The sequence below is a fragment of the Stegodyphus dumicola genome, chromosome 8, assembly GCF_044657685.1.
Source record: "Stegodyphus dumicola isolate Sdum_Otavi_A_Nest chromosome 8, ASM4465768v1".
Classification (NCBI taxonomy): domain Eukaryota; kingdom Metazoa; phylum Arthropoda; class Arachnida; order Araneae; family Eresidae; genus Stegodyphus; species Stegodyphus dumicola.
Window position 1 is genome coordinate 27,694,546 of NC_140775.1, and position 26,890 is coordinate 27,721,435.

The 26,890-nt window shown below is 32.4% G+C and overlaps 1 protein-coding gene across 1 annotated transcript in view; it reads left to right on the forward strand.

The window, feature by feature from the left end:
- The window catches only part of LOC118185071 (glutamate-rich WD repeat-containing protein 1-like), a 29,192-nt gene extending 8,783 nt beyond the window's left edge, over positions 1-20,409 (forward strand). The window contains exons 2-6 of the mRNA XM_085821695.1: positions 1,554-1,831; positions 7,195-7,405; positions 13,261-13,403; positions 18,959-19,156; positions 19,955-20,409. Coding sequence (XP_085677821.1) covers positions 1,554-1,831; positions 7,195-7,405; positions 13,261-13,403; positions 18,959-19,156; positions 19,955-20,275 — 1,151 coding nt within the window. The 3' untranslated portion in view covers positions 20,276-20,409. The remainder of the gene's footprint in view (positions 1-1,553; positions 1,832-7,194; positions 7,406-13,260; positions 13,404-18,958; positions 19,157-19,954) is intronic.
- The last annotated feature ends 6,481 nt before the right edge of the window (positions 20,410-26,890 follow it).

A 26,890-nucleotide genomic window follows, 5' to 3' on the forward strand; every position in this document is an offset into this window, starting at 1 on the left:
TGTGAAAAGACTTTAAAGTAGCTATTCCAATCTATTGTTGTATTATGGCTGATTTCTAACTGAAGTTAGCAAAATTCAATCAACATCAATTCAATCTTTTTTTTTTTCTTCACTGCAAAAACATGCATAACAACGCCATATAGGAGCTTTGTTTGAGTTAAAAAGTTATTTCATCGGATGATTTTGAGAACAAAGTTTATTGCTATGAATTATTCCTTTGTCCTGAAAGAATCTCATGACAGCTTCTTCATCATTAGGTAACTGCCAAATCGTGTAATCCATCATACACACACACACACACACACACACAAAAAAAAAAAAAAAAAAAAAAAAAGGGCAAAAAAATAAGGAATAAAGTTATTTCAAATGTTAAATTCTCGAGCCACAATATTTGGCATGTTGTTGTAGCATTGTTTTCTTTTAATTTTTTCTTCATTTTTAACTGATGCCACATTAACAGAATAGTACTTTTTTTTTTTTTACAGATAAAGGCTTGTTTTAAAACTTTAGGCTGCTCCAAATTTTTTTTTTAATGAATTATGTCGAGTAATAATCTCTAGTTCTGTGACACAAATCTGTTTTGAAGATTTGAAATATTTCTGCCCTGTTCCATACCTTCCTTAAAAGATATTTTCTCACTCCTATCAATTTCACTATCCATGTTCATGTCGGAATAATTTTCTTGCTGTGTCAAATTCAAAACAGAGCTAATACTTTCACATCTGTCATATGATAAGCCAGTATTGGCTTGCCTGGGTCATCTGTCATATGATATGCCAGTATTGGCTTGTCTGGATATATCATCCATTTAATATCTTCTTCTTGCAAAGCGTCCTCATTTTTTCTTTTGTTCAAAGACAGAACCAGTTCTCTTGCTTTAACCTTTCCTGCACTGATCCTAAAACCAGAAAATTCACTGTCATCGCCATCAGTTTCAACAAACAGGGAAGATAACCATACATTACACCAGATATTTATTAATGTTGTTTGGGAAATAATTCCATGATTCTGCTAACAAACAGATGTAGTCTTTGAGGCTGAAGTTTTTTCTATAATTACAAATTGAAATAGAATGAAAAAAAGAACCACGAGATTATCATACTTTAAAATGGCTGCATTTGGGTGTGCAGTTGTCTAACAATAGTAAAATCTTGCAATTTGATGGTAACCGCTCACTGTTGCAATGCCTTCTAAGCTCTTTAATGAAATGTTCCATTAATCATTCGATCATAAGTTGTTTCATGAACCAGGAGTTTTATTATTCCTGTAAATCACAGGTAAGGAACCATGAACATTACTTAACCATATTGCAGTTTCCTGATAACTGTAAAATGAGTGTTTACATTTTGAGAGGTTGCACAGATTTCGGGTCATCATGTTTTTGGGGGTTTGAATGTATTTCATTCAAAAATAAATACATTTTTCTTATTTTTTTTGGTATGCTTTAATTACTGTTCATATTGAATAGTTTTATCTTTATTAGAATAGATACATGTTTATGTGGTATAATGTAGTTCAGTTTATTAAAACAATAACATATTTTTCTATTCAAGGAGTATCCTGTTCAAGTTTTGATGTTATTTCGGACAGCCTGGGAAATAATCGGGCTGATCAGTATCCTTTAGCAATGACTTTGGTTGGTGGGACACAAGTGGAAAATAAATTAGGTGTCATGAAAATAAGCAATATCAATCAGACAAAGCTACCAAAAGAGGAGGATGATGATGAGGATGAAGAAGAAAGTGAATCTGATAGTGAGGATGAAGATGAAACTGAATGCAATGTAGAACTTGTTGCCGTTCATCACCCTGGCGGTGTGAACAGAATTAAGGTTTGTATAATAAAGCATTTTTTCCTGTACTAATTTGTTTATAAAAGATTCTCATATTATGAACAGTTCAATGTGTTTATATATGAAATTTTTTTGTACTGAAAGAGCTTGACTATCTAGGATGCTTGAAAAATGCTGAATGCCTATAAATGAAAATTCCGATAGTTGAGCATATAAAAATTACAGATCAATCTAGAAAAGCTAAATAATGTCAAAAAATTTTTGGTCTAAAATTAAAGAAAAGTTATCTTATTTCTTATCAGCTTGAATATCAGAAGCTTAAATTTAATATTTTATAAGATTAAAAAAATTCATTTCAGACATAAAAGCCAACATAGTTTTGTAGACCTTAAACATAGGAAAGTAAAACACCAAACCCAGTTTTGAAAATCTGTTGATCATGAAAAGTAGCAGAGATCCTGCCAAACTTGTCCTTCAGGCAATCGTTCCAACGGAAGTTTGAAAGAACTCACTGCTGAATTAGGTAACTATGAGATACAAATTATGGATACAGCATATAAAAAACTGAAATCACTTGCCCATAATTTTTGACTATGCATCGTGCTGATGCATTGCCAAAAATTATGGGCAAGTGTATTATGGGCAAAATTATGTTTATCCATTTTAAAATAAAATCACTTATTGTGCCCATTCATGCGCACATTACTTGGTGCCAAGATTCTGTAATTTTTTAAATACCATTGAATGCTTTTCCATTTATGGCATGTTCCAAATTTTAATCATTGTTTAAAAATGTAAAGGAAGAAATGATAATCAGTAGTTAACTTATATCATTCTTCACAAAAACTAAACTTGCTTATTGAGAATTAATTGGGTTTACATAATATCAGGTATCTTATGATTATATTGTGACATCATGCTTATCCTTTATTGCTGTTAAATCACACTGGTTGGTGACATTTTTGATTGATATGAGTGTGTTTTATGATGTCTTTAAAATATCTCATTTGCTTTATTTTTCATAAAAAAAATGAGGGCTTTAAAATTTGAAAATATTCAGTTGCTTGACTTTTCCAGTAAGTTAAAAGCCAGTTAATCAGGCTTTTACTATACTATTTTTTTAAGCAACTTGTCAAGTAAAAATGATATAATTTTGGCTTAAGAAAGTTTAGTTTGTTCACAAGAGTTATAAATAGCTATGTAAAGAAAACTGATTAAATGGTGATCAATGCTTGTTGGTAATTCATTCAATATCTATACTAATGAAACGCAGTTTATTTACTATATACGTACAAAAGCAATTTAATATAAATTTTTATTTATTTTGTATTTAAACCTTTCCAGACAATGCGCCTTTGTTTAAGACACTCCTTCGGGACAAATGGGAGACAAAGAAATTATCCCAGAGGATGGATTTTTGCATTCACTAAGCCTGACTTTAAGTGGGCAGTTTACGTTTTATGGTCATAATTTTTTGTTATTGTTTAAGCTATCATATATGGTAAAATTAGCATTTAATAATCTTTTTACTTTACATGAAGATATTTGAAAAAAATTGCTTACTTTGAGAAATAATTTTCAGAAGCACTATTCAAATTATTCTAAAGTTTTAACTGATAAAATACATTACTAAACTAAATTTAAAAAATACATGAAAAACTGTTTACAAGAAGAAGTAACAAAATCTTTCATGTGAACTGTGAAGCAGACATTCAGCAGTGTCTGACAAAATGTCCATATGAGAACCATTAGAAATATTGCTGTCTAACTCTTTAGAATATGAATCATGACTCTCGTTCACGCCATTAATCGGCTAATTTACCATGCGAGTATATCCTTCATCTGATAAATAACGCTTACATTATTTCATAATAAACTGAAGTCAAGGCTTTCTGAAATAAAAGGAGAAGTACGTGAAATATAATTTATAAAAGGAATGCAAAGCTTAATAGAACCCCACACAGTAGCAAAAAAAGAATTCAAAGGGATATCAAAAATGCAAATGTTTATATCTCATGGTAAGTTGAGACATTTATTTACATTATGCTGCTTGTTTATATTACGCTCTTCCCCTGCAACAGCTGACACCAGCATTATGCAGAATGTGATCAAATTGAAGGTCAGGATCCTAACACTATATTTAGTTCAAAAGTAATGGACACGAGACGCCATCTAGTGGTCTTTCAAATGTTCCAGGAGACTGGCATAAATGTATGATGGCCAAGGGTAAACAAGAAAGGCTCTGGGATGCTGGCTGGGAAATGAGTGCTTTTCTTGCTGATAAGCATATGTGACAGTTGATGCGAAAGAGCTAATACAGTTTTCTAATATATTTAACGAACAGCATTATAAACATACCTCATAACTGCCATCTCTCCCAGTTTTCCATCTTCTGTCCTGGTCTCCTAATAGATCACCAAATCTTCTAGTTTTTAATTTTTAGCCTTTAATTATGAAACTGTTTTTTTTTTTTTCTCCAGCAATAAATGAAATTGTGCAGATTTCACTCCACCTCTAGTGACTTTTTTAGCAGTATTTTTCTTACTAAATTTTATATCTTCTGAATTATCTTAATTTATTGTAGATACTTGTAGAACTTTATATGAAAATTCAGCTAATGTTGAATCAGTTCATATTTATTTAGTTTTGTTTTATATCAGTATGTGACATATTATTAAGTTTATCCTCACAATAATATGTATATTAATGATTAAAATTTTGTTTTCACTGTATTTAAAAGGTCTTTGTAAATTAAAGCTTTTTTTCCCTACTCAGAATTTCCTCAGCTCAAATTAGTAATATAATTACAAAATAAAATTAATCAACAAACATAAAATTTAGGCTTTCTAATTTAACTATTATTATATTTTACATCAGGATCATATTATAAGTAGTTGAACAACCTGAATTATGCATTGTATAGCTAATTTAAGTCAGTGTGAGGATTTTTTTGAATTGGCATCATCATGAAGTGCAAAAACATCCTGGAATCTCCCGGTTCCAGGATGTTTTCATTTTTCAAAGTTGATAATTGAAAATTCATTTTTAACAAACATTATTAGCTGACCACAACTCAGTAGTTGCTGTTAATAATGCATCAAAGACATCCTCACAGTCAGCAGGAATTATGCCTGCTGACTGTGAGGAACCTAAATAGGAATTATGCTGAGTAGATGTAGCTCTGTGGTTTTGGTTTCACGATTTTGCCAATTCTAATAAACATTCTACTTTCTGGCTACATCTTTTTCTGTTGAGGACAGTTTAAAAATAGTTAGTATATTATGGAGTCAACAACAAAAAATTTTATATTTTAAAATAGCAAAATTTTGTAAGAAAAGTTGCTTAAATTTGTCTGAAAAGTCACCAATAAGTAACTAATTTTTCACCAACCTAAAATGTGAAAAGACAATAGCCATTTTCAAAAATGACTCCTCACTAAGAATAACATTAAACAACAGCAACCAATTAACAAAATTAAAAGTGCAAGAAACATCCATAATAAAATACATACCTTTTTCTTCTGCTGTTATGCCTATGTGCACTGCAATCTGTTAGCTTAAAAAAACAAAGAACTGCAGAAACTTGGCATCATGCAAAACTGTCACTGCACATACTGTTTTCCAAATTTCTCAAATTGCAGCATTGGCACACAAATTCAATTATTTATAAAGTGCAGTTTCATAGAATGCAAATGTTTGCATTCTGCATCATTAGGCAAAATGTAGTATTTCTGAAAAAATGCACCACTTTCTTTTTCATCAGCCAGAAAACTCCATCATTCCATTACGAATCCAACAAGGAGCAAAAATGCACAAACTCATCAAACACCAACTAGAATAAGCATTAATCAGAAAAATTACAATTTGAAAAGACAAAAATCTATGCTTGTGTGCTGTGTATGTCTATATGTGATTTGCCATATAAATACCTTTTCATGAGTCTCGGTTGCTTATCTTATAGCACATATACATATCTTGAACCTATATAGTGCATCACCTGATGAACTCTTTTCAGAATTAGTCATATAATTAGAGAATATTGAAAATTTTCACAACATGAAGAATGTGAAATCTTGTACATATACGTAAATCAGTTAATATTTATATTATCAGTTATATTATATTTAATCAGTTTATTTAGAATGCTCTGAGTGCAGACTTCCTGCAGGTGAGTGTTTCAATCTATTACTAACTATTTGGCCAGCCTTATTCAGCTGTTTTTTCTTTCCCATTCAGCATATGTTAATTCCTCTTGCCCAGTTGTGAATGAACAGGAGGGCAGTCACAAATGGGCTTCTGCAGCTCTTGAATTCATCTTTTCAAAAATCCAAGGAAAAAATATGTCAAAAACAGTGCATATATGTGTATATATCTTTATGTCGTGAAAACGAAAGTTGGCTTATCGAGAATTGGTCAGGGTTACATCAAATGAAAATGCAGATCATATGGGATCTTGTGATGTCAAACCAATTCGTAATTGTTGCTAAATTGCACTGCAGGGCGGTACTTTCATAGCCAATAGGATATTGCATAACTACTATTTCTTAATATCGGCAGTGCATTTCAGTTTATATGCATCAATAATTAAAAACCGGTAGATGCGTGCTATCCTATCGACTGTTGGAGGAAATATTGGCAATGGTTGCTATTTGTTACTGCAGAATTGTAAAGGAAGTGAGTTGTTCATAATTAGCACTAAGTCTCACTACTTGGCTGGTTGATGGTATAATATGTACCTAAAAATCATACATATTTTTAATGCAGTGTGCTTCTGAAAAGAGGTCAAGATATGAAGACTTGACTAAAAACTAATCATTTAATTACATTATCCTTTCCTTTACTTCTAGTAAATAAGTAAAAAATTGTTACTGAAATTTAATACTAAAATTTATTATAATAATATATTAAATTAAAAAACCTTTTAATCAATTAACTTATGAATAGTTAATATTATATTAATAAATTTTTAATAAAATTTTTTAATGGTGAATCTGAAGTCTTCCATCTCTGTTGCATTTACAGAAATGGAAGCACATTATTAGCACATTAGAACAAAACTAGCACATTCCCTCAAGTGTTAATTTGTTAAATAACCATCATTATTAATTTAAACAGATTATAAAATACTGACTATTAGATGTTATATTCACTAATAATTTTGTGTGACTATATAATTAAAGTGTGTGTAAATACATTCAAGTACAATTTTGATTAAGTTTTATGAATTGTTTGTTTGTATTTATAATATTGCAATTTGTTTGCATTGTTTTTTAGTTCATAAATTGAGAACATGTAAGTACTGCAACTTTATTTATTTGAAGTATACACTGCTTATCACTTTCTAAATTACTAATGTATGAGCTTGCATTTTATGTACTATATTTACAAAAAAATTTCATTTAGGTTACAAAATTTTCTGACAAAGTTATTGCTGCTTCTTGGTCTGAGAAAGGTAAAGTTTATGTCTGGGACTTAACCCTTCCGATAAATGCAGTTAATAACCATCATGTTATGAAGTCCTATATTCAGAATTCTGAAAGTCCACAACCCATTTTTTCATTTGCTGGGCATTTAAGTGAAGGGTTTGCCATGGAGTGGTCACCATTAGTTCCAGGTACATTTGTATCATATAGTATTTTCCTTTATTTGTGTTATATTATTATGCTGCTTTATGCTTTGATAGTAGCTAATTTTTATTTGAAAACTGGATCAAGAAGTGAAAAGTTTGGTTACTTCTTTGTTATAGCACCTCCGAAGTTTGAATTGGCAATCAGCCGAGATATCTCACCAAAATCTGGCTTCGTATACTTATACTTTACCATGCTATTGTATAGTAGCAACTTGTTGCATTATTGTTTTCACCGCATGTTCTTATATTATTAATTTTTGATGAGGTTTTTGAATTCGCATTGTTTATTTAAAAAAATATTTTTGCATATTTTTTAAGAATCTGATGTTAATCTTTAATTTATCAAGTAATAAAGTGTATGCCATATAATTTTTTCAAGAAAGAGATCTTTTATCTGACAAACGAGTATGTGAAAATTGCCACAACATGAAACTTTATGTTAATGATAAAACCATTTGGAAGTGCGGTGTTAAAAATCACAAAAAGAAGAAGAACCTGCATGTTGGAAATTAGTTCAGCGGTTCAGAATATTGTTCATCACTGCTATTAAATTTATGTAATCTTAGGCAGAGGAGTTGATGTAAATGATATGGTGTAACAAACAGCTTAAAATGTGTGAATATGTTGCAGTTGACTGGAATAATTACATACCATTAAATAATAATAATAAGGGTAAAAATTATTAAACATATTCTTAGGAAATTACTTGTAAGTATATATTGTGTTGTTTCGTTTTTTGACGTTCGTGCTTCACGAGCTTGGCAAAATTATAGCTGAGATCTTGGTGCAAATCTGAAATCCCAAATATGGTTGAAGGCTGCCATAAAAAAGGAGTACCAAATTTTGTATAATAAATTTTGATGTTTATATGAAGTAAAACATGAAATATTTACTTTAAGAAAATATATTCTGCAAAATTATTTTAATTTATTTCGTCTAGCAAATCTTTATATGTAAGGATGTTTGTTTGTATATTTATTGACAGACCTTTGTGCATAACAAAAATTGAAGGACAGATTTTAAAACTTAATGACTGGTTTTAAAATGTGCATAAAGCTATGGTGAAATAAAGTACTTCATAAAGCTGAAAGGAAGTTTTTAATAATTCAAATTTCATTTACCCAGAGCTAGTTGACAATTCGTAAAATTGTGTAAATGTAAAAATATATAAAGCCTTATTAATATGTAAACATGATAAAAAAAGAACCAAGTTTAAAATTGTAAATTTGTATGCATATTTATAATTATTAATATTAAATTATAAGAAAGTGGGTAACAGTATTGTTTATAGTTTATCCATTGCACATTACGGAATTGCAACCTCATTCACCAAAACTAACACTCTAGAGTACTTTAATGTGAATTCATTGCTGATATCAGAACCAAAATTCTGCAAGTGGTTCTTATATTGTTTTCTTGTGAAAGGAGAAAAGACTTGGAATTTGAGTAAATCTTTCAGAATGCTGTTATGCCTAGATGGAATTTAAGTTGCGCTCAAATGACAAAATGGAAAATTTATGGTTTTGTGGAACCACATTTAGTTCAGTGAAGTGTAGTAGTTTTATATAACTGTTAGTCAGCTGAAGTTTTCTAGAGAAGTACTGAACTATGCTTCTCGATTACTGCCATCAGAAAAAATAAGCTAGATTTTGGTTCATGAATGAAAATTTAGTCATATCTTGAAAATTTTCCATGCCTGGTGATGATGGCTAAACTATTGAACAAGAATTTTCATCAAATTGTGTCTTGAATTATTCGGATACAATGGCTTTGTTAAGAAAATCATTGTTGACACAAATGAAATCCACAAAGGACTATAGATGGATATTATCTACCACTTCAGTTTAGCAATTCATATTTAATGACATATTAAACAAAACCAAATGACACAGATCATGCTGTTATCCCAACCATTATGGAAACACCATAAACTTTCAAATGTTTTTCAACTATTTTGAATCCATGGCCTTTTTGATTTAATGTAAAATGAATAAGAGTTCTTGACCTTGTTCAAAACTGTCAGCTTGTAATCATTCAACTACTGTGATTCATCAGACCTGATTAATTTTATTTAGCCCTATTGAATTTAGTTAATGAGTACATGTGCTCATGTGAGATACTGTGTGAGATGACCAGCAAACGCGCTATTATAGATCTCATTAATGTTAAATTTTGCTGTTTTGACTTTATGTAACCTCTTGTGCTTCCTATATTGAATATAAATGTTAATTAATGTGGTGTCACTTGTCTGTTACCACAGTTTGGGTCAGATAGTTTGGATTTCAGTAATTAAGCATGTAGAGTCTCGTATTCTTTGGCAACATAAAGCTCTAGAAATATAGCTCTAGAAAGGCTGTAGAGGAATTATCCCCCAGTCTTAGGATACACACAAACTCAGGAGAAGAGTGTAAATGACCCTTTATTCAATCGCAAAGAATTTCACAGATAACTCCTCTTGGGTTTACATAAGCCAACATTTCTAGCTTAACAAAATTTGAATGTTTAATTTTTTGGGCCTGAACTATCATTCCACTTTCAAGATTTGATAATCATATTGGATGCAGTTTGGCAAGACTAACAAGATTACACACAAAGGTAATACTGTTGGTATTTATATTAACTGAGTCTGTGATTATGGCTGTAACTAATAATGCTGTTAGTATTTATGCAGGCTTAATTTATTTGCAGTAAATTTAACACATTTATGTCCTCTGAATTAAACCTTTAATTTATCACTTAAAAATTAAACAATATCAAATGCAATATTGTAATAAACAAGGAAAAAAGACAGATACTGAATAATAATAATAATATAAAATAATAACTGACAAATTTTTCCATAAATTTACAACAGTTTATCATACATATTTTTGTTTCTTTAATTAAAAGAATTGTTTTCCATAGCTTGTCAGAAACGACTTTTAACCCCTTAATCCAAATAAGCTTGGTTATGCTGAAATTAATTTAACTATATTTAAGATTATAATTATATCATACACAGTTATTTTTCTAATGACTAAATTGCAATTAGTTACACAGTTATGGGATGATTAATTGCAATTACTTGGTAACAGTAATTGTTAATTTTTATTTAGACTGCATTCTGCCTACCTCTGGATCATGCCAGCTATGGACCCTGGACTATATATGAAGTCCAAGTCTTGTTCTTGGCTTGCAGTGATCCTACAGAAGGTAAGCTAATACAAATTTAACAGTACTTTCACGTATGGTTCAGCTGATGATGTGAAGGGAAGGAATGAAATTAAGCTAACAAAATGCAGAAATTTATTTCTTAGAAATTGAAAAAGTATTATGTAAATGTAATTGATACTGCTTATTTCAGTTTTAGGAGGATTTTCTTTAATGAGAATGCAAATTATTTGTATGGTTTAGTGACTATATATTTGCAGTTGTTCTATAAAAACTACATACAGAATAAAAAATTAAGTACAGTATTAACCATGTGCACTACAAGACTTGCAGTTATATTATTCTATGGATAATAGCAAATGCTGTATAGAGCATAATATTTGTGTGATATGTATAAATATGATATACTTTAATTAACTTTTGAATACAGCAAGACGTTTCCAGCATTAAATAATAATAATACATAAAATATGCTATGCTATAAAGTAAAGCAGAGTGAACTGTACAGCGTGCTTTTCTTTCTCATTCACTTGTATGGCAAAATAACAGATCTTGAGATTTAGCTTATACTCAAAAGACAATGGAGCAGTTAAGAAATACAATATTTGCTTTGTATTGTATTATGCACTGATTTAAGGCATGACAGAAATAATAACCATTCTATTCCCAACATGTGTAGTTGTGGAAACAAAAATAAATCAAATGTATTTAGCAATGTATGGGGATGACTTTTAGATGCATTATACTTATACCCATCCAAAAGAGATATAAGCTTAAAAAAATGCATATCTGGTTGGTGAATTGTAATTGGAAATTGTTTACAAAATTCCACACAAATCTTCACCATTCATACAATTATGCATGGAACAGACATGCAAAACTTTTTTATTTGTTGTTGTTGTGAAAAGGTAGTACATGTGAATTTGATTTGCTATATATTTTATTATTCATTTTCACTTACAGTGAAATGTAACTTAAAACAACACTTTTTTTGGCTTGTAATTAATCCTATGTGTTGAATCCATAGATGACAAATCAGAGGATACTTAAGCTTGACTGCATTTTTAATTCATAGGTTTAAATCATGGTTAGTAGATGATAAAGTAAAATGCTAAAAGCTTGTGATACATTTCAGGTTCAGTTATAGCTATTGTATATTGGTGTAACAGTAATTAATATGCAACATATAGATGTAAGATGTATTGCAGTTTATATGTTGTTGATTTGTTAATATCTAAAAAACTGTACTTTTTTAATGAAAAATTTAAATACCATCCATAGCTATTACATAGCTTAACAATTATGAAATGTAATTGTTTATTAATAAAAACATGTATATAGTAATTATAATTCTCAGTTATTTAGACTGCATCAGGATTCATATCAACGGAGTGCAGTTAAAACAAGCTTAACATAACGGATGTTAAAATTTTGTAACTGGGAGTCAAAATCATTGCTAGAATGATTTTTTTCTGTTACTTCATCTAAAAAAGTTTTGTTGAAAATGACCAAAACATTTTAATTAACGTCAAAAGCTGAAAAACAGTTGCCAAAAGCAGAGATGCCTGGAGAAAACTTCTCGAAAAGGCCAGTGCCCACCCTGGGCCAAGAATCTAAAAAGGAACTTAAACACTTATTAAGCCTAAATCTTACTTATTTTGTTTCAGATGCTCTACATAAACAAACACAGTGATAAATTCAACTTAAAAAGTATATCACTGTCAAAAATTGGAATTTTTTTTTCTCTGTATAAATAAGTACATTTATTTAATTCCACCAGACGAGTAGTATAAAATATACATCGACAACAAAAGATTCTTACTCAATGACAATTTCTTTCCACTGAGCCAAATTTTCATGTTTGAAAACAGGAAAAAGTCATTCCAGGGCAAGTTTGCAAAATAGAGTGGATGGGGAATTAAAATCTGTGTTAATTCTGATGGTGCAACAATGAGTTGTAATAAAATGGATTGACTAGAGTGATTTCTAAGGAGGGAGAGAGGGGAAAAAAAGTGGGGGTCATTTCACAAATGATAATTTGCTCAAAATATTAATCACAAATGATAGATTCACATTTCATTCTTAAACACAAATCTATACAAAATGTCCTACGGATTGTGTTTAAGCATTAGCAAATGTTCTTGAAATTGGGTGTGAAATTTTTTACCTGTGGAATCATATTTAGTGATTAAGAGACTCACTTTCAAAATTTCAACATATGAAAATTTCAGATTAGGGTTTGTGTGATTTCGAGTGCTTTGATTATAACAAAGCACTCGGTGGTTATCAGCCTAAGAAGAGGGATGTCTAAGTAGAAGTTTTTCTAAGGGAAACTGGCTCATATCCAATTTATACATAGAGAAAACCACAAAAATGCCTATGCAACCAGCCTATTTTCCTGAGATCAAACCCAGGTCCAACTACCAGTTAAGACTGGGGACATTCAGCTGGTATTCTGAAAGATTTTTCAGTATTTAAAAACTTGAATCTTTTATCTTCAAATTATTATGCTTTTAGCACATCTATTAAACATTTGTCTCTGTTAGTTTTAAAAATTTCACATTTTCATTTTGTAACTCTGTAGACCCTAAGATATAACATAAAGTGCCTAAGATATAACATAAAGTTTTGAGATTTATTTCATTCCTTTTTATGCTAATTTATTTTTTTGTGCTCTTCACATTATTTAGGTATGCTTGTAACAGGTGATTGTAAAAGCAGAATCCACTTGTGGAAACATTTAGAAGGTGGCACTTGGCATGTTGATCAAAGACCCTACATTGGTCATGCAGCTTCAGTAGAAGATTTAGAATGGTCTCCTATTGATGTGAATGTAAGTATTTTCAGCTATTGCAAATGTATATGAGATTCTTTGGCAAAGAAATTATTTGTGCATAAATTTAAATATTATTTTTTCCCCCACATTATAACTATTTCTTGCACCTGATGTTTCCTTTTGTTCAAATTCAGTTTTCATCACCAGAGGACATATATAGACAGAATTTTGAGAAAAGTCACAAGTTTCTAAAGATTTCATATTTGTAAAATTAGGAAAAAAGGCTTTATATCATTTAACTTTAAATATATTTCATATGCCCCAAATACAGTTTTGAATGTTTGTTAATTATAATTTTGAAGGTTTTAGCATGTGATTTTGTTTATTCTTGGCGCATCTCATTTGTAAACTAAAGCAACTAAAGTAGAATCTCTGTTAACTGTAATGTTTGTTAATAATATCGATATATTACTAATTCTGGATAAGAGACTGGTTCCAGATATTTGAATATAAAATTGAATATATTGATTCCAGATAATTGAATATATATTCCTAGAATTTCCCTGTTCACGTTTTGTGATGTGATTTGTAGAAATCGCAGCATGCAAGGTAGATTGATAATTTTTCGGTCTACCAGCTGCTATTAAATGAATAAATAACATAAAATATCAGTGATATCTTTATGATTCATAATTTAAATTCAGATTATTTAAAATTAAAAGACATACCTATGATTTTTATGTTTCAGAAAAGCAGAAACATTTCAAAATTACCAACATGGAAACTATACATTTCTTATTGTGAGAGAATATAATGTCAAATATCTGCCTTCTTATGAGATTGTCACCCTAGCTTTAAAAATTTGCTGCGTATATAAAAGCTTCATAACATCATGTATGGACACAGATGAACGTTTCTCGGCAGAATGTATTGAAAGTCTGTAATACTTTATCAGCTTCCTTCCACATAACTCTTGTACTGTGTATATTGTCTTCTTTCCCAGTTGAGTCTCCAATTATTTTGTCATCATCATGAGATAGTATGATAAGAAGAGAGTTACCTGCATTTATCCAGGCCTACACCTCCTCTGCACTAACACTAATCTTCTCTGAACATGTGACTAAATTCAAGATGTTGGCCCAAATGGCACACTTTATACCAACAACACAGTAGTATTATTAACTTCTTTCCAAGCAAGAGACGAAGTAAATGTGATATCTTTCAATGCAATTTGTTCTGAAAATCATGGCCACTACCTTCAAAGTTTACACTGTAGGATAAAGTTTGTTACATTAGGTAGCAGAAAAATATTTTCCACATTTAAGTCTTCAAATTGTTACCCATTAGATATTTATCTCATAATTCTAAATTTCAGATTTAAATTTAGACCTTCAAATATGATGTTATTTTGATATTACCAATTAACTGGATGCCGGTTATGAGAGATTTTACTGTATTTATATTTTTCCTCTGTATATTTGCTTTTAGTAATTAAGCAAAGGATTAATTAAAAGCATTATTTGCAAAGCAATTAGAGCTATAATAAATTTTGGGGAAGCAGTAAAAATGTACATACATGTCAGCACAACCACTGCAGAAAAAATTGCCAGATCTTCAGAATATGCCAAAATCTGGCAACCATGGATGTAACAATGGTTCAGTTTTAACAAGTAGGATAATTATGTATGTTCTTTTTGTTGCATTTCGTGCTCCAATAGTTTTATAGATAAGTCGTAGTTTTAGTTTTAAAATAATGTTTAAAATATGTGCTATTGGGATTTATTTGTAATGGAAGAAACAAAAGTCAAATTTCTTCAAAAATACAGTTTTTTGGCGTAAAATCACTAAAGGGAACAACAGCTTTGAATTTATTCTTAAACTGAATGCCAGAAAATTTATTATTACTGTTTTTGACCATGGAGTGCAACTTACTGCCATACATGAACATTGGCACAAAATCTAGCTAGGTGGCAGTAAACCTAATACATAAAGCTTCATGGAAATGATAAATATTTTATGTAGCAAAAACAGATTGCTGTGTACATAGGATTGGTTTGGTTTGGTTTATTTAATTATGGCAAAGCACACTAGGGCTATCTGCCTAAGGGAAGGGATGCCTTGATGGAGGATTTTTAAGGGAAACTGGCTCATATACACGTTACACATGGAAAAAAAAAGAAAACGCCCATGCAGCCAGCTCGTTTGCGGGATTCGAACCTCGGACCAAACTACCAGTGTTCAGCGACTTTACCGCTCGGCTGCTGGTGGGCCCTGTGTACATAGGAAGAATGTTACTGTTGTTCTGTCTGTGTACACCGGGATATATGTATGCTTAAAAAAATCAAAGAATTGCACAAATTTGCCATTTCACATATTAAACATTATATGTATATTATCATTCTGCTGCTGTTTCTGATGCAAATTAAATAGGTGCTTTGGCACACACTTGGCGATCGGAGCCCCATTAACTGAAAATTATCCAGATTTCTCCTGGAACAAAATCAAAAATCCACTTGTAATTAGGTTTATTGATTGATTTTAAAGGATAAATATTTAAAATGTAAAATATGTATGCATGTAGAAAGCTAATATTTATGGTTATAAGTTATAAATCATTATTCTTGGTTTTTGCAACAAAATTGCCAATTGCGCCAATATGGATGTAAAGTACCAAAAAAAAATTAATGTAATTTCGTAGCTATTTCAGCAAAATATCTTTGGAATAGGGAGTTGGTAATTTAGATTTAACATTTATCTGTATTGTTTTACATGTGCTTGATAAGTAGGGCATAATATGAATTTAACTTATCAATAAACTGGAAAGGGACGAGAAAGTGGCTTTGACTGCTGTACTGAAGGGCCCAGGTTGAAATCCCGGAGGAGGCATGAATGTAAACTGTGTGTCCTTTCATAGGATGCAACAGTGGCCTGCCTGTTAGATGCCTCCATAATAAAGTGACCACTGCTTCCAGCCTTAGTAATGGCCAATGCCTAAAGCGGCTAGAGCTTGGCATTGGAGGGGTAAAAAAGCTGAATAGGTCATTGAAAGAATGCTAGATCTCTCCCATGAACCCATATCTGACGACAATTTGCCTGTGAGCTCATTTAAAGGTCTTGCTAGATGCTGAGAAATTTACTTGTTTATAGTACATGCAGGTAAGAATCGTTACATTTGCTATGCTAAATTGATGCTGTGGAGAGTTAGTGCATGATACTAATGTGGTAACATTGACTAAATGCATAAGTTTTGAATATGGAGAATCATTTTCATGACTTTTATGGATTACAAAATTTTCTGTTAGTTTTGCATTTCAAAATTTCAGTTTTTGTTTTATACACAACTAGATACATTATATTATGTATCTAATATCCATAAATATTTATTCTTTTAAATTTAAAGGAATGAATATAGTAGTTTATTTAATTTAAATATGGTAATTTTTCTTTTATATCCTTCCTTTTTGTAGCAGACAGCTTTTTTGAGCTTGAGAAAATGCCTTTAATGGGAGAGAGGAAATAGTAACAAATACCTTTTGGCATTCTATTCATTGTTTCATTCACACAATAATTGTGTAGTATATACAGAATTTATTTAATATATATATGTGTTTATATATATAATAAATTTCTAATAATAAATTAAAAATAGTTCTTCAAATCCTCTTTTAAATTTGAGCATGCTTCCCTCTTGATTTGAAAAGTAGTAAAGCAACAACTTTTCTAATACAATCTTTACTTCCTGTAATTCTGAAAAGTGATCCATCATCTGATCTGTATTGTACAGTTATTTCTGGAATGCAATGAAATCTTAACCCAGCATCCCAATATTAATCTGTTATGTATCTAAAATTTAATATGTTTAATGTAAACATTCTTGTAATGTGATCTGTTTAATGTAATCATGCCTTGGTATAAAAGGTCTCTGCTGCTAAAAAAAAAAAAAAAAAAAAAAAAAAAAAATTCAATCCTTTCAAAGACCCTTTGGATAATCCTTAATGAAGCCTAGTATGTCTGTAGGGATATAATTCATTTGGACATCAACATTAAATCCATAGATGTTATTATTTGTTTCTCAAAATTGAACAGATTGATAATCATGCATTACAATAACTTTCTGCATATGACCCTGCTATTTACACTTCCCAAAATAGACCTCATGTCATCATTGGCTGAGACTTATGGCATTGTTATCAATCGCATTGTTATCTTAAGAATCACATCTTGCAAACAGAGTTTATTTAGAGAGATATTTCCAGATGTTCCCATTACTTTATTGCACTATGATTTAGTGCCATTGACCAAGGACCTTATTAATCATTAATCGCTTTCCTATCCGTCTTTCACTTTAGTGTTGTACTGTGTATTAAAAAATTATAAAAATACCAAAGAATAAAAAAAATTATAAAATGCAAAAAAATTATTTAAAAAAAATTTAAAGCTTATGATTTTAGTGATTTTTCCTACACCTAATCTTTTTCGAGCCACGTGGCTTTCTCTAGCTTTTTCCTTTTTAACTATTATTTAATTTTCCTATTTTTGCTCTCTATCTAGTATATTCTGATGCGGAAGTAAATAGTTTTGAACCATAGGTCTTGCTCTCTTTGATCGCCTCTCTTTGCTCTTTTCCACTTTGCTGTAGCAACATGTTGCTGCATGCTGCCTTTAAAAAATATATTTTTCAAATTTATCAGATTCTTCATCAGATCTTATAAATTTTCATATCAGATCTTATAAACTTCTGCTCCATTATTATTAAGTTAATAATTACATAGCAAGCACTAAATAAAAAAAAATTCTTATTATATTGATAAATGAATTTCGGCTCTGAAATTAATTTAAAATATAGCACTATTTTATTTCCTGTTCCTTTTTTTTTCCTCTTTTTTTTTTCTTTCTTTGTAGTCCCAAGGGGCAATTTGCCCAGAAGGACTATTAATTTCGTTTTGGCATTTTGCATTGATTCATTACAAGCGTTGTTTCACTTTTTGAATTGTTGCCATCAAATATTATCACCCTGTATTATATTTAAAGAAATTAAATAATGAAGAATCTGCATAAATGTATCATGTTTATCGCATTGTGATAAAACAACGGTACCTAGAGCCATACAATTTTGAATAAGTTGTCCTTTACTAGAATATGGGCATCTGGAAGCCCGAATTTGAAATTTGTTTCATTATCTATTTCATATTTTGTTAAAACTTTAACGAGTTTTTAATTATTTGTAATTATTAATTTTTAATTATTTGTTATTATTATTTTTTAATTATTTTATTGAATTATTTGTATGAATTAGAAATAGAGTTTTTGATTAACAAACTCTAGCATTGTGAGAATGGCAATGTTGTATAGAAAAACATTTTTATCCCCAGTGTATGAGACTGTGTATCGGAAATTCTAAAGATATGCTCATTTTAAAATTATTTTGCAATATTGCTCTTGAACTGAATTTTACGGTTTAAGTTTGAAGAATGATATTTAATAAATAAAGGTAACACACAAAATGTAAAAATTGCCCCTTTGGAAGAAATTTAAATTCTGGACCTTTCAGATTTTATTTATTTATTTATTTATTTTGTTAATAACTGTTAATTTCTTAAACCTTTGTCTAGGTTATGGCATCATGTTCGGTTGATAAAACTGTCAGGATATGGGACATCAGAGCCCTCAGTAACAAAGCTTGTATGTTAACACGGCATAATGCTCATGACAGTGATGTAAATGTTATCAGCTGGGACAAAACAGGAAATTTTATTCTTTCTGGTGGAGATGATGGAAAACTCAGAGTGTGGGATCTACGCATGTTTCCTGTAAGCATACTGAGAATCTAATTTTAAATAATTTCCCATTCTGATAATAGAGTTTTACTGTAGTGTAAAGGAAGTTTTTGCTGATGAGTAATTTTGGTGTTTTTATGTATTGATGTGAACAGATGATTTGATGTTAATGTGTATTTTTTTATTGTCGTGTCTTTGTGTTTGTTTATTATAGCTTATTCTATTGTAATTTTGTGTATATTTCTTGCATTTCTCCCTATAATTTTTCATTTATTAGTAATGTATTTCGTGTTTAACTGGTTATTCTTTTTAATAAAATTCTGTAAAAATACACAATAGGTTTATACAGATAATAAGTAGAACTTGAGGTATAGTCTGTTAAAAATCTATCAGGTTTGGCAATTTTGTGCTAATTTGGCACTTTTTAGAAAGTGTGTTTTTGAGAATATAAAACCCATTTTAATAATGCCCTACTTTGGTCCTTGCTTCCCTACTTTGGTAAAATTGTAAATAGAAGTGTTAGAATTAGGTGAGACTCTTGATCTTCAACTCAAAAGTCTGTTTTCAGCATTGATTTTGCAATTTATTATATTTTTTACTTGTTTCTCTTCATCTGATGGAAGCAAGTATTTAATAAATAAATTTTTTATATTAATGCAGATTATTTAGAGTTTTTCAAAGTTTTTCATGCTTTAGTAAGCATTATTCACTGCAGTTAAAGGTTATATGCTTAAAATGAGTTTAACGAAAATTCTAAATAAGTTTTGATTTTATATTTATAAGTTGTTTCACTGTGTCTGTTATTTAAACACATGATATATTTTTTAACAGGAAGGAGATCCGATATGCACCTTTAAATATCATACAGCTCCCATCACCAGTGTTGAATGGCATCCGACAGATCATTCAGTCTTTGCTGCTTCTGGAGCTGATGACCAGTTGACACAATGGGATCTTGCTGTAGAAAGAGATGATATACAGGAAGAAGAGAAAGAATTAAGTCCTGAAATTTTAGCATTGCCACCTCAGTTGCTGTTCATGCACCAAGGCCAAAAAGAAATCAAAGAATTGCACTGGCATAAACAGATGCCTGGTGTCTTAATTTCCACTGCCCTGAATGGTTTTGATGTATTTCGAACACTGAGTGTATAAAAGAAGGTTAAGAAATCTATAATGACCTTTTTATTAAGAAAAGAATCCTCCAGAGTAATAAAAAATTGACTGGGGTGGTTTTGGAAAGTAAGACATAAAGTTAAAAAATAGAATAAATATTTTATTACACTGTTTTCTTTAGTGCTTTCATAAGGTATTACATTTAAAATGTTCGATACATACACTCACATATATATGTAAATCAAGGGATGTGCACAGCAATAAAAAATTTAACTGAAAGTATTATTAATTTCAAAATAAAATTGGTTATAGATTTTATGTGCAATGGATGAACTATCAGAATTAATTCTAACTAATTTGCTCACAACTGGCCGAGTAATTAAAACTGTAACATAGTTCATCTCAATTTTTTTCCCTTAGTAGTTGAAGGGGTGGTTGCATAGAACACATGTATATGTGTGAACATAAATGAAAATTCTTTACTACTGATAAATTGCATAAATTAAACTCTAAACTCAGTGGCGCAACAGCCCTAGTGGGCCACGGCTTGCAGTGCCCCGAAATCTGCTTTAGTAGTTGAAGGGTGGTTGCATAGAATTCTTACACACGTGTTTATGTGGGTGTAACATAAATGAAAGCCAGTTTTCCTTACAAAATTCTACTCAAGGGCACTCCTTTTAAAGCATAAAAAATTCCCCCCCCTCTATACTAGTGATATATTACATAAACTAAATTCTAAACTCAGTGGCGCAACAGTCCTAGTGGGCCACGGCTTGCAGTGCCCCAAAATCTGTTTTCTTGACCTTGGGCCCCAGGGTGCATTAGCATATGCCCTGGGCAAGTAGTTAGCTTGTCGCAGGACCCCCGTTGTTTAGTCCTCAAGTGAACTTGGTACTCATTTTATCGACCCACTCAAGGGATGAAAGGCTCAGTTAACTTTACTCAGGAATTGAACCCCGGATGATATGTTACATAAATAAATTAAATATCACTTGCAAAAGTTTTCCTTTGCTGCATATATCTATATAATATGTTCATTTTGTGAGTTATTGCTGTGAATGAGAAATGCATGTTTGTTGTTCTGCTCTTACTTTATTGGTAAACATTGGCAGTAATAAAATCATTTGTTAAATTTCATAAGTACTGTACATGAATGAGTATCCATTAGCCTTTAGATGTTTCAATAAGGGTGAGAATTATTTGTATGAATTAGAAATAGAATAATTCAGTGTCCAAGTTGCAAAATAGCTCAAGGTCCGAATCTTATAGTTTGTAGAAATAGTTTCAGGAGCCTATACCATATCAAAATGGCATGAGGCAAGGGTGTCTTAAGTGCCACAATATCCAGTGAAGGTTGTTATTTGGCATTTTAAGCTAAATGCCAGTGGACTTTTACAGTTTCACATTGTTTTTTGCTGCCACTGGAACCATAGTTTTGAGAGTTACTGAATTTTGAAGATTTCATGAGAGAGGCCTTTTTGCTAAAAAAATTGCTATTTACATCCTGCTCACTTCCTCATGCAAGGAAGTGTACCTGGTATGGTACAGAGAATATCAGCCTTAGACTGAACTTTAGTGGTCCCAGTTCTTTGTAGTGATGAATCAAGATTCACCCTATACAGTGATTTTTGATATACCTTCGTTGGATAGAATCAGAGATCCAGTATCATTCCTGGTATTCAGAAGTTAAATCAAGAAGAGGCATCACTATGGCAGCAAAGGTATGTTTTTGGACAGGCGTCATATTGTGTGGCTGCACACCAATTCATGTGTTTGACGGAAGTTCCTTGATTGCTCAGAGAAAGGAATATCAGAGTCTTATGTGTAATTATTTCTCTGTTCCCCTTCATAGCGCCTATCTCATTAATAGCATGTGAACTCTGTGCATAGTATATGGTTCTTAATAAGTCTTCAATAACCTCATTTTAGGCACCATCTTGCAACACCAGGTTGGCAGGTTCATTTTAATCAACTTAAAGATGATACCTTCATGCCAGACGCAGTCAAAAGTTTTGGCCACGTCAAGCATGAGGATTGCTATACTTTGTTATGTAAAGAGACACCCACAAATTTGCAAATTCTGATGAGCTGTTTAGTTGTAGATAGTGCTTCCACTACACAGTAACCAGATTCTAACTATACATTAGCCCACTACACAGTAACCCCATCTTCTAGTTTTCATCTTTTTCTTCTAATAACTTTTCTTCCTTTTTAGTCCTCCTCTATTAATATTAAACTTTTAAACCTCAGCAGCTTTATTCTTCTTCTATCCTTCCCTCCTCAAATAACCTCACTCATAGCCTCTAAATTTACCAAATCTCTGCCACGCAGAATCTTGACCTCATGGGGGTTTACATTTTCTTTAGTCGGTTAGTGTTCGGGAGCTATACGTGTTTGATCTTTAATGAAGTTTCTGGTGCTCCCAACACTTTTACTTGTACCTGTAGATAGTTCTTTTTGAAATATTGGAAGTTGCTAATTTCTGTAGAGAGGGCTTTATTTTATTGTAGATAATGCATTCCAGCAATTTTACGAGTGAAGACGGCTATGAGTCTGTAACTGCTTGGAGAATCAGCGTATTTCCAGTGGCTTGAGAATCATAAAAATAGAAGCTTGTTTATATGTATCGGAAAAGCAGTTCCAAATGCAACCGCTGAAAATGTTACTGAGTGCAGCAATATAGGTTTGTGGAGGTTGCTTAAGCACTTAAGCATTTTATTATGGTGATACCATCTAAGCCTGGTGATTTTCTGGGTGAAGAACATTTGATAATTTGATAAGTCATTGATTTCAACCAGAGAGGTAAACTGTATGATATTCATCGGAGAGGGAGAGGAAATCCAATCAGTCATGAAGTTCGTAATTTCTTGATCCGAAGCATTGTTAGCAAGAAACACGTTCGGCTTGAACTGATTTTCAAGAAAGTTGGCAAAAAGCTCTATTTTTTCTTCATCAGTTCAAGCAGTAGTATTCTCGTTTCTGATTGGCTGACAGAAATGTTTGGTCATCTTCACACTTCTGATGTAATTCCAAAAGGAACCATCATCTATATTAAACTGATTGACTCTACATTGCCACAGTTGGAAGTGCTCGCTGATAAGAGACTTAATTTTTCGATTTAACTGATTAATTCTGATTTTCACATAAGGATCCCAGGTGTGATTGAAGTTTTTACAAAAGCGGTTCCATTCCTTAATAACATTTCTGGTGTACCAGGGAAGCTGGCGGTGATATTGATAAGATTTTATGGTAGTGGTAGAGTTATCCAGAAAATCTGGAGACTTTTGGTGAGGCAATGGATTTTAAAGTCAGTATTATCCTTTGAACTGAGTTTAGTGATATTAGAAGGGGATATACCGGCAAGGTTGCAGAACAACTTCTAGTCCATAATTTCTTGTCAGGGAGGTGTTTTAAAATGTTGGCTCCTAATTGGACAATCACAGGCACATGATTAAATGAAAAATCATCGTTACGTTGAATGACATCAAGATGTTGATACTGCTTATAAAAAAGTCTAGGATATCGTGTCTGTAGTTCAACATATTTGACCTGTAGGTGCTGGTGTCAGGAATGTGCAGGTATATTGGACAATTAAGAATGTAATCCTGAATAACGTGTCAGTTAATGTTGGTGCAGTAACCACCCATTCCACATGTTTTCTGTTAAAGTCTCTTCCAATATAGTTTGGGTAACGGTTATTGAGTAGTTCGCTTAGATCAGAGTCCGATAAACGATATCCGGCGGGTTGTAGATGACACAAAAAGTGATGTTTTCGTATTTCAGCAAGCACACACGGAGTTTCACAACTTCGTATCCTTTCTGATTATCAGCAGGGATGAGGTAGTTAAGTGTGTTTGTGATTATGGCAAAGCCTCGGGGGCTATCTGCCTAAGAGGAGGGATGCCTTCGTGGAGGACTTTGTAAGGGAAACTGGCTCGTATACACGTTACACATGTGGAAAACCACGAAAACGCCCATGCAGCCAGCCCGTTCGCAGGATTCGAACCTCGGACCGAACTACCAGTGTTCAGCGACTTTACCGCTCGGCCGCTGGTGGGCCTTGAGGTAGTTAAGAGACTGTCATATGTAAATGACAACTCCGTCTCTCCACTTCCTCTGTTTCGAAGCCTATTACATATATTGAAGTTGGAAATCCTTAAGTTATGCTGAGGTGTATGTGTTGCAGTGATCATAGCTATATTTACATTGTGATTAACCACAAAATAGTAGAATTCTGCAAGTTTTGTGGTGAGGTTACAGGTGTTTCATACCAGAATCGTGCTGGTAGAAAGTCTAGAAGGGTTATCCGTTCTGAGAGAAAGGGCTGGCGGTTGCATTGGGTTTATTGTTATTAGGTGCGAGATTTTGAACTAAATTATGTATGCCCAAGCCTTTGAGCAGGGCTACGAGGGAGATAAGTGCTCCTAATACTTGCTTGGTTTCAGAGATCTAACTCACAATGGCAGCCTTCTGTCTGTGATAGGGATCTGCGCTGGAATTTGTAATGACTCAGCTTAAGTGCGGGCATCAGGGCGGTTACTTCCCGAATGTTTGGGATAAAAAGCACATCCATGATAACTGGCCATGTGAGGGCTCTGCCAGTTATCACATCAGTGTATCATCCCGAAGCTTAGAACAGTCCCTGGATTCATGATTTATTCCGCACTTGAACACACTGTGGGGGAACCGACAATTAGCTCATGCATGATGAAAGGACTGGCAATGGAAGCATTGGGGTAGTCTGTGCCATCCTTTGTATGTTTCCACAGTAATTTTCACATACATTAAAGTATTTCAGGTTATGTATGTAATAGGCCTTATCTGTTTTCCGTAGAGTGACGAGAAAGAATGGGCATTTTAATGACCTTTGGTACTTTCCTTCTGGTAAGCTGATCGATTTCAAGGACAGATATCCAAGTTCCAATAGCCTATATGCGATGTCACTGATGTTGGTTCATGAAGGTTAATTTCTAATTACTACCGTCACTTTTTTGTCATCAGGTAGAACATAAGTGTGATACGGAATCTCCTTAGAGTTTAGGAGAGCCTTGATCTTGCGATTGAATGCCCGTTTTGAAGGCTTTGATTTCTAATTCCTGGTCGGCCTTGAATCTGGCACGGAAATCAGTAAATTTGGAGTTCTCTAACAAGTCTGTTGATTGTTTCCAGGTTATATTGGCATCCTTAACAACAATCGGTGGCAGTTTAGAACTTTGTGCAGGTTATTTGAGTCTGCAATAAATGGCACTTCCTGATTGGATGCAAGGGGCAAGTTGCGATTGGTCCTTGCTGGGACAGTTGGTGCTTTTGAGACAGCACTGCCCAAGTCATGTGGCCTGGTAGTATCCATTTGGGATGAAATTGTTTGGGTTTGACTGTTGGTCTAGCTACGTGAGTTGGCATAAATTGCAAACTCGAGTTGCCTTTCTAGCCGATGATGGTTTTGCTGATTTTAGCTGGTATAGTTTTCAACTTAAGTTCATGGTTTAATGGCACCAAATCTGGTGGAGTGAGTATGCAAGTCCGTCACATCTGCGCGTTCGTCTTCCTGGCTATCAGTAGAACACTGAATAGGTTTCAAACAGGAAGATGATCCAATTCTGTTGAGAATTTAAATATTTTGGTCAAAATCTGGAAAAGTCAGAGAATGTCATACGGCGATCCCCCAAAAAGCGAGTTTTGTGCCAATGTTGGAAGTTATCACTTTGTTGGCGAATTATGTATCGGATGAGCGTCATTCGGGCAGCTGGCGTAGAGCCAATTTTCGCAGCTCCAATCAGATTTGCTTTAAGAAAGGCAAAGCAAGGTTCCGGCAAGTTTGGTTTTCAGTAACCTTGAGAATCCTAAGACTCGCATGTGCAGGTTATGTTGAACTAAAGAAAGTACCTTCCCATTCTCGTATACAACAAAATCAGTTTAATCCTAATATACGGAGACTAGAATAGCCCCCATGTACTCTGTTCTAATGTAAGAATGTCTGTATAAAGAAAGATTCCATAGACGCAATGTAAATCAGTTTGCTATAGTGCCACTAGAAAGCGGAGGGAAAAACTCGCCAAGGGATTTCGCCCTCCGCGATGTGTACAGGAAATTGTGGAGCATGTGTTAAGAAGAAATGTTCTTTTGACTTTCGCGATAATTTATACTCGGAATTTTCGTACTTTTTTTTACTCAAAATAGCTAATCTAGTAATTAATTTACTCGTGAAAAAAATGTTTTCTTTTCCTTTAAGGTTTAAGGAAATTTAAAACGATATACATTTTATGTACTCTTGATAAACTTGACCTTCGAACTTCGCGAGCATCGGCGACAGATATTTCGCGCATACGCAGCTGTTTTCCCTTTACGTTGGGATGGAGCCATTCCTGTTGCAGAGAAGTTTTTTTATCTTAACAATACATATTTTTTATTCTTATCTTCATGTACGGTATACATGGGATTTGGCGACATTATGATGAGCAGTAACAACAGTTACCTCTTTCTGTCTCTGTTTAAGAAGGTGTTGGATAGTAAACCAGTTATTTTGGTGTTGGTGGCAGTTTTCAAAATTGTACAAAGGCCGTAGCGAAAACTAGTATTTTACTGCAAAATCTTAAATTTTTTTTTTCATTTTAATAAATGCCTCTTTTTACTTCCTTGTATGAAGTAAAAAGG